The sequence below is a fragment of the Anabrus simplex genome, chromosome 1, assembly GCF_040414725.1.
Source record: "Anabrus simplex isolate iqAnaSimp1 chromosome 1, ASM4041472v1, whole genome shotgun sequence".
Taxonomy (NCBI): domain Eukaryota; kingdom Metazoa; phylum Arthropoda; class Insecta; order Orthoptera; family Tettigoniidae; genus Anabrus; species Anabrus simplex.
Genome location: NC_090265.1, coordinates 1,767,832,042 through 1,767,849,531, shown reverse-complemented (window position 1 = coordinate 1,767,849,531; position 17,490 = coordinate 1,767,832,042). Strand labels below are relative to the sequence as shown.

The window sequence follows — 17,490 nt, the reverse complement described above, 5'->3', positions numbered from 1 at the left end:
ACACCTCTTCTCACCGGGCACCGCTCCTATCCGATACAGAGTCTGGACTGCGATATCAGTTTCTGATGCCTTGCTGTCAGAAATACGTCCGACGTTTTTTCTCACTGCTTTGAAGTTTTTTTTAATAGAGCAATGTGTCAGATACGTACATTATAATGTGCTTTAGAGTCCCACCATTCTCAATTGAGGTTTGGGCTTCACTGATAGCCTTGGTAGCCTTCAGTATACGCCACTGGTATTAATATGCACTATAAAACTTAGCCATTCGGTTTCAAATGGTGTGAATCACCTTTATTTCTTATGGACATATTATACCTATCTTGAAACAAATAAAACGTGTAAATATTCCAAAATCCGCCTTCTAGTAAAATGTACTCGAGTATGGAGGTTGTTTATGAAATAACCAACAGACCTATAACACCATCATTTTTCTAGTTTCTAGTTAGGTGATGAAAGTTTGGAATTTTTAATTTATACTGTTTTTTATCCCAGACGGAACGCAAAATGTGCCCGTTTTTAAAAGTGTTTCAACCCTGCGCCAACTATAAGAAATTGTTTCTAAAAAACCCGTCATCTGGTCGAATATACATTGGGATGTTTTATACAGCGTATACATGGAATGTACTGTATATGTGTTAAGTGTCCGACCTGACATATACATCGCCGGGCTGAATGGCTCAGACGGTTGAGGCGCTGGCCTTCTGACCCTAACTTGGCAGGTTCTATTCTGGCTCAGTCCTGTGGTATTTAAAAGTGCTCAAATCCTCAGTATCATTTCGGTAGATTTACTGGCAGGTAAAAAGAACTCCTGAGGGACTAAATTCCGGCACCTTGGCGTCTTCGAAAACCGTAAAAGTAGTTAGTGGGACGTAAAGCCAATAATATTGTTATAATAGTTTTTAAAGCTGTGATGCTGGAAATCATCATCAGTGTCTTAAGGCAATTCCTTGTCTATGTAACCAATCTTCTCTGTTGTCAGCTCTTCTTCATTTCATAATAGGAACCATTATGAAGACTCCGTGCTAAATCTTGAAGGAATTTTTTCCTCAGTCGTCCTCGGCCTTTCTTACCCGTGATTTTCCTTTCCAGCAGATTGATAAGAAAGGTAATATGTCGCAAGTAAATTTAGCTCTTGTTTGTATCGTTAGCATCACTTCTCTCATCCCTTGAATTTCCCCCTGAACACTTTTGTTTGTTCTTTTTTCAATCCATTTAATCCTTAGCATTCGTCTCCAGACCCACGTCTCAAACGCCTTCAGTCGTTTCCAATCCTGATCTCGGATTGTCCAAGATTCACGGCCATACAAAAGAAATCAGAAATTTCTTCCTAATTTCAAAATTTAAATTTGTAATAATTAAAATATCTCTGTTATTACTAAACGCCTGTTTGGGAAGCGCTATTCGCCTTTTGATCTCTCCGCTGCAACTGTTGTCATCAGGCTTCCTGGATAAGGGAAACTGGTGACTTGTTCCACTCTCTTGTCTGTATGTCAATAAGCTTGATGTTGTTGTGAATTTGTTCAGGATGCTTACTCACAATTAATATCTTGGTCTTCTTAACATTAATGTTTAAGCGTGAATCTGACAAGGTTGATGAGAGTACATTCAGCATCTTGGACAGCTCTTTCTGGGAGTCTGCTACAATTGCTATGCTGAAAATAAGACATATAAATAGGAGTATAAATGTTATCCATGGATAAGAATTTTAAAGATTCTTGGCCTAAATTTAGAGTACTTAGCTGAAATAAATACGGAGACATCTTTGGCTATGGAAGGTGCTGACAACTTCTAACAATTAATCAGCTTTCTGTCATTGCTATGGTAACGAATGCTTTTTATTGCTTTGTTAAAAGCTTCTGACCAAATCAGACATTTAGGCTACATTAAATGAGTTGGAAGTGTATCTCGTTCTACTTGTCTAACGGCAATCTCTGTAACAAGTGGCTAGAGAGCTTGATGTTCCTTCTTCTGTGGTGTCCAGTGTTGTAGAAGACTGGTTGGAGCCGTAAACGTAAGTCAATCCTCTGGTCTCTTCTACTCTTCGACAGCGTACAGCACTGCCAGACTTGCTGAATGACTATGGCTACCGGAGACCGGGTTTCAGACCAAACCTTGAACACATTAATGGAACAGGATGCATGGCCAAAAGGGCCTGTTAAAAACCATGCTTAGCAAGTCGACATAAGGCATCCGGACATATGTTTACTGAACACCATGCTGATCGGAACCTGAACCGGTGGCAGTCGGTGCTCTTCTCCAGGTGCCGTCATACACGTTGTGATGGTCGTTTAAGGGCGTGGGCTCTGTTAGGAGAAAGATTTTCTCCAGCCTCTGCGCAGGGAATTTATAAATTTGATGGAGGTTCTATAATGGTCTGGGCCGGTATTAAGTACAAACATCGTACGGATCTCGTAATGATTGACGAGAGGCTGAATGCTGTCCAGTATATAGAGGGTGTTCTGGAAGAACATGCAGTTCCTTCTACCACTGGAGTAGACCCTAGATCTCTGCATATTCAGAATGTCAGAGCACATTCCCCGGCTGTCACAAGGTATTTGCTAAGGCAGAATAAAACTGAGGTAATGGAGTGGCCAGTGATTAGCCCGGACCTGAACCCAATTGAACACCTATGGGATCTTCTAGACAACAAAGTCAGGAATCCACCTGAACCTCTACAAACCCTGCAGCAACTTGGAGATGCTCTAAAGAAAGAATGGAAGAACACCCCCCAAAAGGAAATCCAGAATCTCATAGGAAATATACCACGAAAGTGCCAAGCTGTCACCTGATGTCATGGATGCCATACACCTTACTAGACCTCTGTATAAGATGTTGAAGTTGACAAGTTAGGACAAGATTTATTTGCTTGCTTAATGATTTTATATGAAGTTGTTCGTTGGCGCTAAAATTCATTATGTATCTGTTTTTATTTGCATCATATTAAATGGCGTCATAAATAACGTATTTATCAGTTTGGTACAGATTAAATATGTTTAAGATTTTCAGTATATCAAAACCTTGCATGTAGGATATCTTATTTAACTAAAAAGTAAAGATAATAATAATAATAATAATAATAATAATAATAATAATAATAATAATAATAATTGTTTTAACGTCCCACTAACTTCATTTTTATGGTTTTCGAAGACTCCGAGGTGACGGAATTTTGTCCCGCAGGAGTTATTTTACGTGCCAGTAAATCTACCGGCAGGAGGCTGACGTATTCGAGCACCTTCAAACAACACCGGACTGAGCCAGGATCGATCCTGCCAAGATGGGCCCAGAAGGCCAGCGCTCTACCGTCTGAGCTACTCAGCCAGGCAAAATAAATATTTATTTATTTGTTTGTTTGTTTGTTTATTTGTTTATTTGGTAGGCAGTCACTGTTGTAACGACCAGATGTTTTTTGAGGGTTTTGTAGACTTACTTATTAGAAATAAAGGACAAATATTATGTGGATAATAACTTTTATTCACTAGATCCTGGTACACTTGGAATGTGGGTTATAACTCGGTGTAGTATGGGTCTGTAATATGAGAAATAAGAGACACAATTTAGGAGTTCGGGAGTAATATTACGAGTGAAAGTACGATCAGTAAACGTCAATCTTTCTTCTCCATTAATAAAATTTGTTATTCTATACAACGGCAACTATCCTCCAACTGAGCGCGTGAGTCAATACAGCGCCATCTTGTAACAGACTATGCGTGTGACGTCACATATTTAGCACAAATTTTGCCTTACTTTGAGCGCTATTTCATGAAAACTCCGTTTCAGATCTTTTTATCTTTTAAAAGATGAAAACATTTGTTAGCAGACAAAGTAGGGGGTCCCTATAGCCTCTACGTAAAACGTAAAATTAAGCAAATTCCTCATTGTTCCAAAAGTTGAAGAGCTAAAGGGCCCAAAAATGTTTCAAATTGTGAGTCTTGAATCGTTCTATCAAAATAAAAAATAAAAAATCATTTCCGAAAAAAACCTGCCTTAAATCGCTTGGTTCTTTACTAGTTTTCATTTTTTTGCTAGGGGCTTTACGTCGCACCGACACATACGTCTTATGGCGACGATGGGGTAGGAAAGGCGTAGGAGTTGGAAGGAAGCGGCCGTGGCCTTAATTAAGGTACAGTCCCAGCATTTGCCTGGTGTGAAAATGGGAAACCACGGAAAACCATATTCAGGGCTGCCGATAGTAGGATTCGAACCTACTATCTCCCGGCTGCAAGCTCGCAGCCGCGCGCCTCTACGCGCACGGCCAACTCGCCCGGTAGTTTTCTTTTTGATTCAAATCCTAGCCAAATTAACTTATTTACATAATTCTTTCTGTAATGCGTTCCTTGGTTCAATACCCTCAGGCGTTTTTGATTTTTTGAAAGATATTCACACCAAATGTAGTTGTAAGTATTCAAGTGTAACCCTGCATTGACTCACATTGGCACTCGTAGTGGTAGAAAAAGCCAACTGCTAATCTAATCGACGACATACCGATGATTAAGAAGAGGATTGTAATTTTTAGGAATAAATAAAGAATATATTTCCATACTTTATTATGTTTACCTAAAATTCGTAGCTCATACCACTAGGATGTTTTCAGATGGAGATGCTTGGCCGAAGGGCTAGAACTATGGATATTTTACAGCAGGTAGGCTCCTCCTCTTGAGGAGACATTAAACTTAATCGTAAGTTAATAAACGCGTTCTGTCCAAACAGTAAAATTTTTCTTTTCACCGTCCCGTTGTCGGGGAACGTAAGTCTACATTAAACGTAGCTACCATATTTGCTCGCGGGGGCGAATGCATGTATCGTTGGCAATCGGTAGGGAGTGTGTCTGGGGAACTACACAACAAGAAAACATGAATGAGCCATTAGAAGTTAACTAGTGAACATATGACAGCTAGCGAGCTTACGTCAGACCAACTTGGCATGTAAATTTTATAGAACTCTCCCATATGTAACATCTGCGGAGTGTTTAGTACTGTGAGTGGCCGCTAGGAGGGCCCTCGCTGGAGGAGAGAACAGGCTGGCCCTGCAGTCAGTGTGGTGTGCGTGTCGGTGCTGTGTAGTGGTGCGAGTGAAGTGTGGTGAAGTGATGGCAGAGTGAGAGCACTGGATATCAGACGAGGATCTGTTCAGGCGGCTCATACCCGCCTCTTTCCTACTGACAGCAGTCGGCGTCTCATACGACATCGACGCCGACCCCTGTTTGGCGCATGCGCCATGAAGTTCTCGACGACGGGACGTCGTGAATCCTACACGCTGATTCGGAAACGGTGCGTCTTTTCAATTTTCCCTAAACCTAAGTTTATAGCTAGAAGCTGCGTCCCTGCCATTGAATAAAATGTGTCACCATTATTTTAATGCAAAGGGTTGGATTATTTTTTTAACATTGTAATGTTTACATTGGACTGCTATCATTTGATGGAATTCGTGACCAAAATATCAAATTCAAAAAAGCTGACATGCCGTGTATTGTTTCATTGATGCCAAAATTTGGCACTGGACGGTTTTGGAAATAAAATACCCTATGTCCAATTGCAATATGGGGGCGTGATAGCCGAGTGACATAGTCACTGGCTTATAACCAAGGTTGCCACAGTTCGAACCCTGGCCAGTGCTTATGGGGTTTTTAAAATGAGAAGTCACTCCATGGTATGACTGCCCGGTAAAACTCAGAAACTCCGGTGGCTATGATCATGGCATTGACAATCTCGTAACACAAAAATCTTGCTGTTCCAAAAAAATATATATTTTAACGACTGATTAATTAATCAGTTGATTGAAACGTGAGTTCATGACAGAAATACAGAATGGCTTTTCGTCGTATGTATTTCGGTAGGTGCGCATCAGCGGTATCAGCGTCGTCTTTTTTTTTTTTTTTTTTTTTGCTAGGAGCTTTACGTCGCTTCGACACAGATAGGTCTTATGGCGACGATGGGAAAGGAGGGCCTAGGAGTTGGAAGGAAGCGGCCGTGGCCTTAATTAAGGTACAGCCCCAGCATTTGCCTGGTGTGAAAATGGGAAACCACGGAAAACCATCTTGAGTGCTGCCGATAGTGGGATTCGAACCTACTATCTCCCGGATGCAAGCTCACAGCTGACAACCGGCGTCGTTGTTTGACGTTTAAGGGCGCTTAAGAAACCCGTGTAAACAGATTTACCGGCACGAGGATTAATTTGTCGGGGCAAAATTCTTGAACTTAGTCGTGTCCATGATATTATTTTTTTATTATTATATTTGTTTACGGCCATTTGAGACCACTTTAAGCAACTATCACACATTACTGGAAGCCTTTTTTGCAGCCCAAAACCTTTGTATTCTTTCTCTGGCAGACTGTCTTCTTTCCTCTGTCCATTCCCTATTCAGTTTCTGTTCGGCATGGAATCCTCTGAACCTGTCGATCGCTGATCTATAATTTGTTCGGTTTAGGATATCTTCCCGATTTAATACAGACTGCTCAAGATCCTTTCTTACCTCACTGAACCACTTGTCGGAAACTTTAGGTCTATTGCCAAGTGTTTTAAAAATCTGTTTTGTCAGCCTCTTCTCGTCTGTTCTGAACAGATTTCCATAAAATTTGAGTCGTCTTTTCTCCACTGACTCTATCTTTCGCTTTCTTGGTACAATTAACTCCTTCATTATTATTATTATTATTATTATTATTATTATTATTATTATTATTATTATTAACCTGTCGGTCAGTATATTCTCTTTAAGGCAAGTAGATTGTTAATAGAGCAATATTTTATTAGTCGAGTTCGCCTTGCCCCTGTGTGTAGAAGGGAAAAGTGTTCCCATGCTCCGCAGTAAGAAATGCTATGTCCTATGCATATTCATGCAGGTGAACTCAAAGGCTTGACATGCACCCATTTAAATGGGAAGTAAAGGAAATAGATGCTAATAATTTTCTATTTTTAAGATGATGAATGCAATACTTACTTTATATCGAACTGAAAATACCCCTGCATTGAGTCCTGACTTCTAATACTGTCAAGATGCATCTGCACATGCTGATGATAAAAGCAAAACAACACGGTAAATGTTAGTATCGTTCATGGGACCGGATAGTTCTACGAAGTACAGCCGATTAGCGCGCTGGTGATCCGTATAATCCACCTGTCTCCGGAGAGATAGGTGGTGTGTGACGTACCGATACCGGTGCGGTTAATTGCGCTCGTCTGTCGGTCTTTCATGCAGTTTATACATGTGCGATTTTGGTGTTTTAAAGACGTTTAAGGTGTCATACAATATGATGTGGTTAAAACGTTAAGTGTGAGTAACATTTTGACAGCTGTTTACCAGGGTGTCCGAGCATTGTTTGTGATGTCTGGCGCAGCGTACAATGCGTTTCGGTATGTGGCAGCCTTGGGTGGTCACCCATCCAGGTACCGACCACACCCAATGTTGCCTAGGTACCGCAACGGGACTGTACAGTGTTGTTTCGCAGTGACTGTCACATTTCCGTAGACTGACACATTTACTTTAATGTGAGTGTGCAGATGTTAAATTCTGAAAAAGCAGCATAAATTTTGTAAGTAGCATTTGATGTGCGCCTGCCTCGGTTACCTGTATTCTAGTGCTTCAAGGTTGAGGATGGATTTGCTTCAGTAATGGTGGTGATGATTACTGTTTTGTGAGAGTGGCATGGAATTAAGGCTAGAAGGAAGGTAAGTTAGGAAGTGAAAACATGGTTTTACTTGGCTGGGTATTGGTTCTTGGCTGGGGGTGTGGTGAGTCTGTTGACTGTTGTGCTGGGTAGATGGGGGTAGTCTATTGTGGGATGAGAGTAGGTTTAATATTGGTGTGTAAATTATTATACAGTATATGCTTCTTGGTTGGGAGGGAGGGGGATGTTGGTTGGTCCTGGGTTCGTTGGTGGGGTGATTGGGAGACTGTGTAGTGGGGGTAGGGGTGTTTTGGTTAGGTGGTGTGCCTTTATTGCTCTCTTAATGAATGGGCAGCCAGGAAACGAAGCGGCATGGCTGCTGTGGCAGTTCAGCCGATTGGCATTTTACAGACTGATCTGCTTGCAAGTGACACCAGGATAGGATCAAATTCAGACTCTCTGGCAACTCTTAAAAATCTGCAATACCGTAATTCTAGAGTTGCTATATCACATCAATTGGAAATATATTATCATGAGTTATTATGTTGAGTCCTCATTACGAAAGTTAGTTGGATTGCTTTCAGTTCCAATTGTACTGCAGATAGCCTGGGCGTCACTGCGAAAGTTGTGCTGGAGAACTGAGGGGTGCATTAATTTCCCATTGTTTTCCTCACCAAGCTAGAAGCTGCTAGAACATAACAGTCCACCGAACCCACTAAAATACACGCACTAACCGACCGTATGAGCAATACTTACATACTAGTTATCGCAGGGATTGCAGTATAAGAGGTAGTCGCTCGTACCTCATCAGCCAAATACAGACCTCCGAAAAATAACATTCTTCTTCTGGCCTGTATCAGAAGATACACTATGAATATACTGTAAATACCGTGAAAGGTATGAATGCGATCTTTAAAATAAATCTGACCACTGCTTAATTTTGTATTCTGCCAACAAATAGAACGTCTAGACATTATTATACACAATAAATCTCATAGGCTATATGAGGCTATAAGACAGTTCTGTGGTGTATAAGCAGCCTGTTCGATCCCTGGCTCCTCCAAGGATTTTAATCTTTGGCCGAAGGTGGAACGGTCTCACTCGGCCTCAAGAGCTCAACTGTTGAGCTGTTTGATCTATGAGAGACAAGAAAACCAGACAATACTAACTACATGACACTCCAGTATTCTCTGGGCTGCATTCATCTCTACTTTCAGCCGTCCGTATTTGGCACAATTATTTGTCGTACAATTCCAAGTACCGTAACTTTCAAAATATTCCATGCGCCTGTATTGACAGCCTGTTGCAACGGATCTTCTAATAGTGACTTTGTTAGTTACTATGCCTAGATTTTTCGGTGAACACTTTTAACTTCACTACTGAAGTTCCCGCCTGCGCATCATATTGAATTGATTTTGCGAGACTCTGTTCGTGTGATTTATTGATAGCTTTTTACTCTCTCGAACACAGTATTAAGCAAAGAATGCTATGTTATGTTCTTAAAAGAACATAATCATATTCTGTCAAGTCACATTCAGTATCTGGAAATATTTGTGTACTTCTGTCCAAACATCTATCATTCTTAGGCTCATGATGATGGTAATGATGCTTCTTCTTTAAAGGGGCCTAGCATCTACGTCATCGGCCGCTACATAGATTATTCCTTGTTTGATAATCACTAGAATAATAATAATAATTCAGCATCACTACCCCCTGGCAGTAGCATTCTAATAACGAACCTTGAGATCTGTTCTTGTTGTCCCTCGGCCATTACCTATTGATGGCCATACACGCGCCACTCCATTATCGCCTCATAAATATGTAATAAATTACTTAAGGAACGATACAAGGGCAATCGTGTGTAATGAGGACAGGTGATGGTAATTCTTCTCTCTTGACTTTCTTCCGTTTCCGTAAGACTGAGGCAGTCCAGCATTTTTATTCTTACTTCTTTTTTTGTGTTATACTGTTTAAGTTCTAATAACACACTTCAGCTAGTGTACATGAAGTACTCCTATATGTTATTATTATCATTATTATTGTTATTTGGTTTAGCCCGCGTGGTGGCCATGATCGTTAAAGCGTTTAAGTCTATACGGTCTGATACCGTGATTAACCGGTTCGAGTCCCGTTGGTCAGAAAAAATCACTATCAGAATGTTGGCCGTCAAGAAGTGGTGGTATACAATATCTAATCACCAGATTGCGTGCCAAAAGCCTGGATTAAATTCCAAACCTGTCCGCAGTGTCCATATACAGTGAGGGCATTTGACGCTGATGATGGTGACCCGTCCGTCGGATGGGGACGTTAATCCTTTAGCAGAACCCTTTCGTCAGGAGTAGGCTATTAGCCGGCACTGGGTTTCACCCCCTCCCTTCCTACTATCATACTTCACGTTCATCTCATTTATTCCTCTGATGAGGTTGACGTCAGGAAGGGCATCCGGTCATTAAAACCCGCTACGACAAATTCATCGCACCTCATACCCGAACCCGTAGAGAAACGGGACAAGGGTTGGACAAACAAACATTATTCTTTGCTTTACGTCGCACCGACACAGATAGGTCTTATGGCGACAAAGGGATATGAAACGGCTAGGGGTGGGAAGGAAGCTGCCGTGACCTGAATTAAAGTGTGAAAGTGGGAAACAAACGGAAATCCATCTCCATGGCCGCCGACAGTGGTTTTCGAAGCCACTATCTCCCGAATGCAAGCTCACATCTGCACGACCCTAACCGCACGGCCAACTCGCTCGGTGCTCCTATAGGTTAATGTATGGTTTCGTCAAGGAAAGAAGTTGGCATGATTGAGTAACTCCGACGGTAGAACGGCGGCCTTCTGAGCCTAAGCTGGCGGGTTCGATCCCGTCTCAGTTCGGTTTTATGTGAAGGTGCCTTCACGTGAAAGAAAGCTTACGGGACAAAATTCCGCCAGCGGATGGCCTGCAGGTACTTCGGTACTTCGTGGTCAGCTTGACTACAGTGTTACCAAAACGTTTAGGGACACCCGTATATTTCAGACTTGAACAGTGTGTCCCGATACTTTTAAACTTATGATTTATTTTAAGTACAACTGATATAAAGTACTCTAAAATCATGTTTGGTTGAAAATTTGAAGATTGTAACTCAAATAGTTCATGTGTTATGATTTGTTTTGTCTTTTATGATCAATCAAAATTGACCTTGATAATAAAGAAACAAATAATACAATTAAAAAGCTACCCAAGAATGCATACTGATTGTTGCGTGGTTACTAGGCGGTAACAACACCCTTAAAATGACCCCTGTTAGGTGTTAAAGGAGTTCTTACTCATTTTGCCATAATTTTAGTAAAATTTCAAATCGTAAATAGCTGAGCGAACAGTTAGGTTCCAGGTATGAACACCTGTGAGCTGATGATTGTGCGCGCAGTGAGCTCCCCCAGCTACTGCAACACAAGGAATCCATCCGTGAAAACGTCATCGCGTTAACTGCCTCCGTTCAAAAGTTGCAGCAGTTCAAAAGTCAGTGCCATTAGGCCTACAATTTACAGGAATTGAAATTTTACTAAAATGATGGCAAAATGAGTAAGAGCTCTTTTAACACCATCTAACAGGGGTCATTTTAAGGGTGTTATCGCCTAGCAACCACGTAACAATCAGTATGTATTGTTGGATGGCTTTTTAATCGTATTGTTTTGTTTCTTCAAAATCAAGGTCGATTTTGGGTGGTCATAAAAGACAAAAAAATTCATAAGTCATGAACTACCGGTAAGTCTGAAAATATGGGTGTCCCTAAACTTTTTGGCGACACTGTATATCCTCAGCCGTAGGCCTATCGCTTGGCTTTCTTGACCGTGTTGGTAGACATGATGTATGTATGTTGAGTATTCAACTCGAAGGCTGGTTTAATCATCAACAGCTCCGCGATCAGCTGTCAAAGATAGGCTAGGTGTCATTGAAGTGGCATGCGGGAAATAAGGAGTGAGCTAGTTCCCCGTTGCTTTCCTCACTGAGCTAGAATTTATTACATTTCGGTCTGCCAAGCCACTGAAATGCACGCACCAATCGACTCTGAAGAGCGATCTTTTTACACCATAACAGGGACTGGCTGGGTAAGGAGTGGTATTCCTTAGCATCGCTCATACCTCAATCGCGTTCTTGTTGTCAGAGCCGAGGATGAGACTGACACAGGTCAATAAAAGTAACAAAAATGTCTAGGCCATACCAGAAGAGAACTGCACTTGCTGAGAACAAGAACCAGATCGTCCTGATGACAGCCGACATCCAATAAGGACATGGTAGAAGAAGAAATCAAATTAATTGTGTTTAAACTCTGCTGATCGATAGTTCTTGGTATCGATTGCCTCCTCGTTTTATAGAACGAACAGTTGTGTCATTGAATCTCGCAATACATTGAGATAAGATTGGCAAGCACTTTCCAGTATTCGGAAGGAAAGGAAAACAGGTGTGTTCACCTTTTACGACGGATGTTTTGCAAGAGATTTGTGCGTAAAAACTCAACATAATCTAAAGTAAACAGGTTGAGTTGTTATTCTCAGTCGGTGAAAAATAAAGCTTGGTTTCCTTTTAGGAACTAGTTATTTGTTTTGTCAAACGGTGAAACAGCATAATTATCTGCCCCCTACATCGGTATCGTGGTGAGTAAAAGCCTTTTTATCTAGGTTTAAAACTAAGAAAAGAGAGATAACAGTTACATTTGTATTCACCAACATCATCTCGGATAACGGGTATTGTCTCGGTTTAAAATTTTTCCGAAGAAATGTTGGAATATTGAACTGATAGAGAAAATCACAACGACCAGGAATGTGACAAAAATTATGCAATACAACGGTCTAGGTGGATAAGAACACGCTACGTACTTTGAGGGCTACGATAACACTGATTTTGAAACGCGTTTTAGGTTATCTAATGCTTCGACACTGAACATAACCTTGAAATTCCCAACACACAGGTAGGCCTAAGATGAATTCTCGATTGTAGCTTATATCTTGTACGGTATACGACTGGTTGGCTTTTTTATGAAGAACTAAGGAGTATTAGCCTGTTGTTTGAGTGAAATACGCTGTACCATGTGTGGTAGGCTATGATTTATGTTCTTATTCCCTATGATGTTAATACTTTCTGCCACCGAATTCAGTAACAATTCTTTCGCTCGGAACGTCATATTAGGCTTCTTTCTTCGTCTCTGGTCAATAGCGGACATCACTCATGATCAATTATTTGCAAACCCGAAATGTAATCAAAAAGTTGTTTATATTTCGAGGCGAATGGAGGAGAATAGGTTACCGAGGAGAATAATGGACTCTGTTATGGAGGGTAAGAGAAGTAGAGGGAGACCAAGACGACGATGGTTAGACTCAGTTTGTAACGATTTAAAGATATGCAGGGTCTTTATTTATGCTTGGAAGGGACTTTCTTGCTCGACCTTGGCCGCCAGTGACGGTTCAGTTGCCGGCTACCGCGCGTGCGTATGTACGGCAGAATACGGTGCTCAAAATCATTATCATGCATTTTACTCACCATGTTTACAGTTTATGCTGAGAATGTTCCCCATGCGCTGCCAAAATAATCGGCATTTCCTAATGAAGTTTCCGGTTACTCTACAAAGTTCTTCAGCACTGATGGATGCAAATGCAACTCTTATATCGTCTTTAAGTTCATCTGGTGTGTGAGGGTTGTTCCCATAAACTACATCTTTTAACATTCCCCATAAATAAAAATCACATGCCGTTAAATCTGGGCTACGATGGGGCCACAGATTTTTACTTATGATCCTCGTACCAAACACGCTTCAGTAAGGAGATAACGACCTTTAGTCTATTTTTATTGTTTACTGAACCTGTTGGTTTGAATCTCTTGGCCAGTTGTTTCATTGTCGGATTGACAGGAATGGGTCTCCCTGGAAATTTCGCTCGAAACTTTTGTCTTGTCCTAGCGCACGATTTTCTGCACTTAATGTAAGTATTATGCAGATATATACACGTTCACGTAACGAATATTTCACATACATTACAGCACTATACACAATCACAATAACACACTATACAATACGACATACAGTACGCAGTAGCTTCATTGAACACCCTACTATCTCGGAGCTCGGCCCTCAACAACTGCAGAGTGCCGGAAACCGCGCGCGCCAGCGGCCGGTAGCGACCTGCTATCGGCGGCCAAGTTCGAGCTATAAAGTCCCTTCCAAGCATAAATAAAGACCCTGTATAAGAGGTATAGAAATGAATGAGGCCACAACACTAGTTGCAAATAGAGGATTATGGCGACATTTAGTAAATTCACAGAGGCTTGCAGACTGAACGCTGAAAGTCATAACAATCTGTAATGATAATGTATGTATGTATGTATGTATGTATGTATGTATGTATATTTCGATAGTGGCGGCAACAAGTAGTTATTTGTTTTCCACGAGTCAGTATGAAAAATGTAAAATTCAGATTGAAACGAAAACCTAGTTCTGGTAAACTGAGATAGTAAATTCTGTGGTGGATACAGAAGCGAGCGTTATCCGAGTTTTGGAAATCCAGGATAACAGCAAAAGTAACTGACTTTGGTGAATACGGGCGGACTTGAGCGAAATGAAATAGCTCTCGCGGACCAAACACAAAACCCCTGTGGGTGGGAGATGCAGACGAAGAATGCACCCACGGTATCGCCTGCCTGTCGTAAAGGGCGACCAAGGGATGATCAAATGTGAACCGTGAGACTACTTGTAATTAGTACCATCACTCAGGGAGTAGTACCATTATGTTAGGTACACAATAGGTTTGTGATTAGTAGCAACAGTGTGTGAATCAGGGTGGGATTTACAGTCCCCGTGATAAATACCACTACACGCGGAACATCACGGGCTTACGTTGCCTGTAATTAGTACCACTATATGAGCGACACCGTGGGTCTGCGTTGCCTGTGATTAGTGACCACTATGTGAGGAACACCACAGGTCTGCATTACCTCTTAGTAGTACCATAATGTGTCTACGCGAGTCTACGCTACTTTTGATTAGTACCGCAACATGACAAATGCCATGGTTCTACTTTACTAACGATAAGTACCATTGTGAGGGTCCGATGACCTGGATTTTGGACCCCTTCAGACAACAAGCATCATAGATTCAGGATTGTGCTTTAGAAACAGTCGATTGGTCAGTAAAACTATTGTTTACGCTAGTATCTGGGAATGCCTTTGTTGGCGGGACCTAGTGTTTACAGTGCACTATGTCTTCTGGTGTGGGCTAGAGCAATCTTGTTACTTTCATTGATGTCTCAGCTTTATCCTTGGCTTTGACAAAATGAAAGTGACTGAGGTATGAGTGATGCTAGTAATGACATTCCTTCTGCAGCCAGTCCCTGCTATGAATGGTGTGAAAATAATGCTCATAGGGTCGGTTGGTGCGTGCATTTCAGTGGGCTTGGCAGACTGATATGTAATAGCAACTTCTGGCTCGGTGAGGAAAGCAACGGGAAACTATCTCACTCCTTATTTCCCTAGTACGCCTCTTCAGTGATGCCTAGGCCATCTATGACAGCTGATGGCGGAGCTGTTGAGGATCCAACCAGCCTTCAGGCTGAGGACTAAACATACATACACATACAGTATCTGGGAATGTAGGCATTGCGGGTCGGATCCACTGATTGTTTTAAATTCATATTCACCCATTCATTCTTCATCACGTTTTGAATTCTGGTCAGTGGGTGATTTTGAACTTTTGAATTGTCATTACATTTCGTCTCATTTCGTACCATTAGAGGCCGATGACCTGGATGTTAGGCCGTTTAAACACGGAGGCTATAATAAGTATAAACAAAAGAAATGATAACTTTGCTATTTCTGATTGGCAAAACAGGCACGTTTGTAGCAAGTGGAGTTCCGATCTTGATCCGTTTTGTGATCTTTCTTCAAACATATTCATCTGCACCTTTGTTCAGGTTCAGTCTCATTTTTGAAAAGTCTTAGGAGGGATATTCATTGGATTGACGCACTCGGTTCCGGACGAAAAACCGTCAATGGTGGGCGAACTGACATTTCTCTTCTAACTCCGTGCCGAGCACTGGCGAACACATTCGTCACAGATGCTTTCTGTGGGATAATCTCTTATGCACCTTCGTGTTGCGTCATTATCATCTTAACGTAAGGAACACTCCTGCTCTACATACCTCTTTCTCTACCCGCGCACTTTTTACGAGCTACGTATGACTCATGTTCATGGAAGAGTAAGCGGAGCGTAAGCTTCACCTCATATCTTATCAGGTGTCTGCAAATATTTCTTGATCAATACGGAAAATGAATTTTACAGTATGCTATTGTTTCCAACCAGACCACTCGAAGATGATAATTTAGGGGCTGCCTTGCGTTTTTGTGTACTCGTAACGCATGACCGGCAGGCCTGGCTTCTAAGCGTCCTTCAGTGTGAAGGCTCTAGTTCTCGCTTTCGCTATGGGGCGTCCGTTGCGTGCAGCCAATTCAGTTGTGCACTTCACTTGCCAACGTAGAACACGTTTTTTCCATAGAGCCTACTTGGACGAAATCGACGCACGAAGAGCGTTATCAACTGCCCTATAGCGCATGCTTGTTCTCTGCCATGGTCTAGTTACCATGAACCATCGTTATACTCCACGCCATGTAAGCTCCCCTGTTAATAATGAAGGTAGTTATTTATAATTACTTTCTGGCTGTTTGATTTGATTCACTGTCGCTAACCATACAGTTTAGGAACCCTACTTGCCGATACGACGTCTTAGTCATCGTTAATCTTCCAGGTTGGCGCAATGTAGTCATGACTTTTTTCGTGACTTGCGAGAATAAACTTATTGCCACTGGCGTGCTATGAAAATCACTAGTGTCACATTTGCGAGTATAAATAAAGCATATTTTCTTTTTCTGTAGGATTGTAAATATGTTCGGATAATGCCATGTAAGTAGAATTTAGGCATGTTCCAATAATGCATTTAATAACATAGTTGGTGCTAAATGACGAACGCAGTATGTTATTATTAATACGGTCTTATTTCGCCCAATTCGTCTACATACAATTCAACTAGGATGTATAAGAAGCAAGAAAAAGAATATGTAAGAACTCCTTCGAATAGGAAAGCAACGTTACCTCCTCTATAAAGATCAATTCAGTTGAAATGGAAGGACATTTCGTTATCAACCTAATCTAACCTAACCTTGTCTTGTCTTGTCACGAATTTGGTGCGATTTGCAGACTTAGGCTTTGTGTATTCTTATGGGCTTACGGGTTATGTACATGCAATATATAGTACTTACTTGTATATATTATTACAGCGGTAAGTCCATTACGTAATAGCAAATTTCAAGAAGGGAGCTGAATTATTTAGACCTCGCAAACCCCGAAGAATACGATTATAGTAATGCGTATAGGCAGAAATATATAACATTAATTTGAGTGTGTTTATTTCATCATTGAGCTTGAAAACAGACTTAATTAAGAATATCTTGATTTACCATTTACTTGGGTGAGGGAACCTCCATTATTGATACCGGTACATACATTGAGATTAGTTTTTTGATGGTTATATCTCGTGATTTCAGTACGGTATATCACTAGTCAAGTTGGCAGCAGTGATGAGCCTTTCAAAAAAATAGAATAGAACGGTGCCAAGTACTATAACTCCAGACTGTAAAAAAATTAGCCTGTCTGTCTGTATATTGTATGTTCCATTTTTCTATTTGTGCTTTAGGACAAATAGTAATTTTCTGTTGAAACAAAATAGTAGTAACGATTATACACACACTGTAAATAATTGCGCGAGGATCTGTCACAAAATTAAGTTAATTTCTTTCTTTGCCGGCTTCGTGGTGTAGGAGTAGCGTGCCTGCCTCTTACCCGGAGGTCCCGGGTTCGATTCC

At 41.2% G+C, this 17,490-nt stretch overlaps 1 protein-coding gene across 2 annotated transcripts in view; it reads left to right on the top strand.

The window, feature by feature from the left end:
* Positions 1-5,048: 5,048 nt before the first annotated feature.
* RapGAP1 (Rap GTPase activating protein 1) overlaps positions 5,049-17,490 on the top strand; it is a 486,157-nt gene continuing 473,715 nt past the window's right edge. For both annotated transcript variants that reach the window (XM_067138544.2, XM_067138543.2), the window contains exon 1: positions 5,049-5,270. In XM_067138544.2, coding sequence (XP_066994645.2) covers positions 5,218-5,270 — 53 coding nt within the window. In that variant the 5' untranslated portion in view covers positions 5,049-5,217. The remainder of the gene's footprint in view (positions 5,271-17,490) is intronic.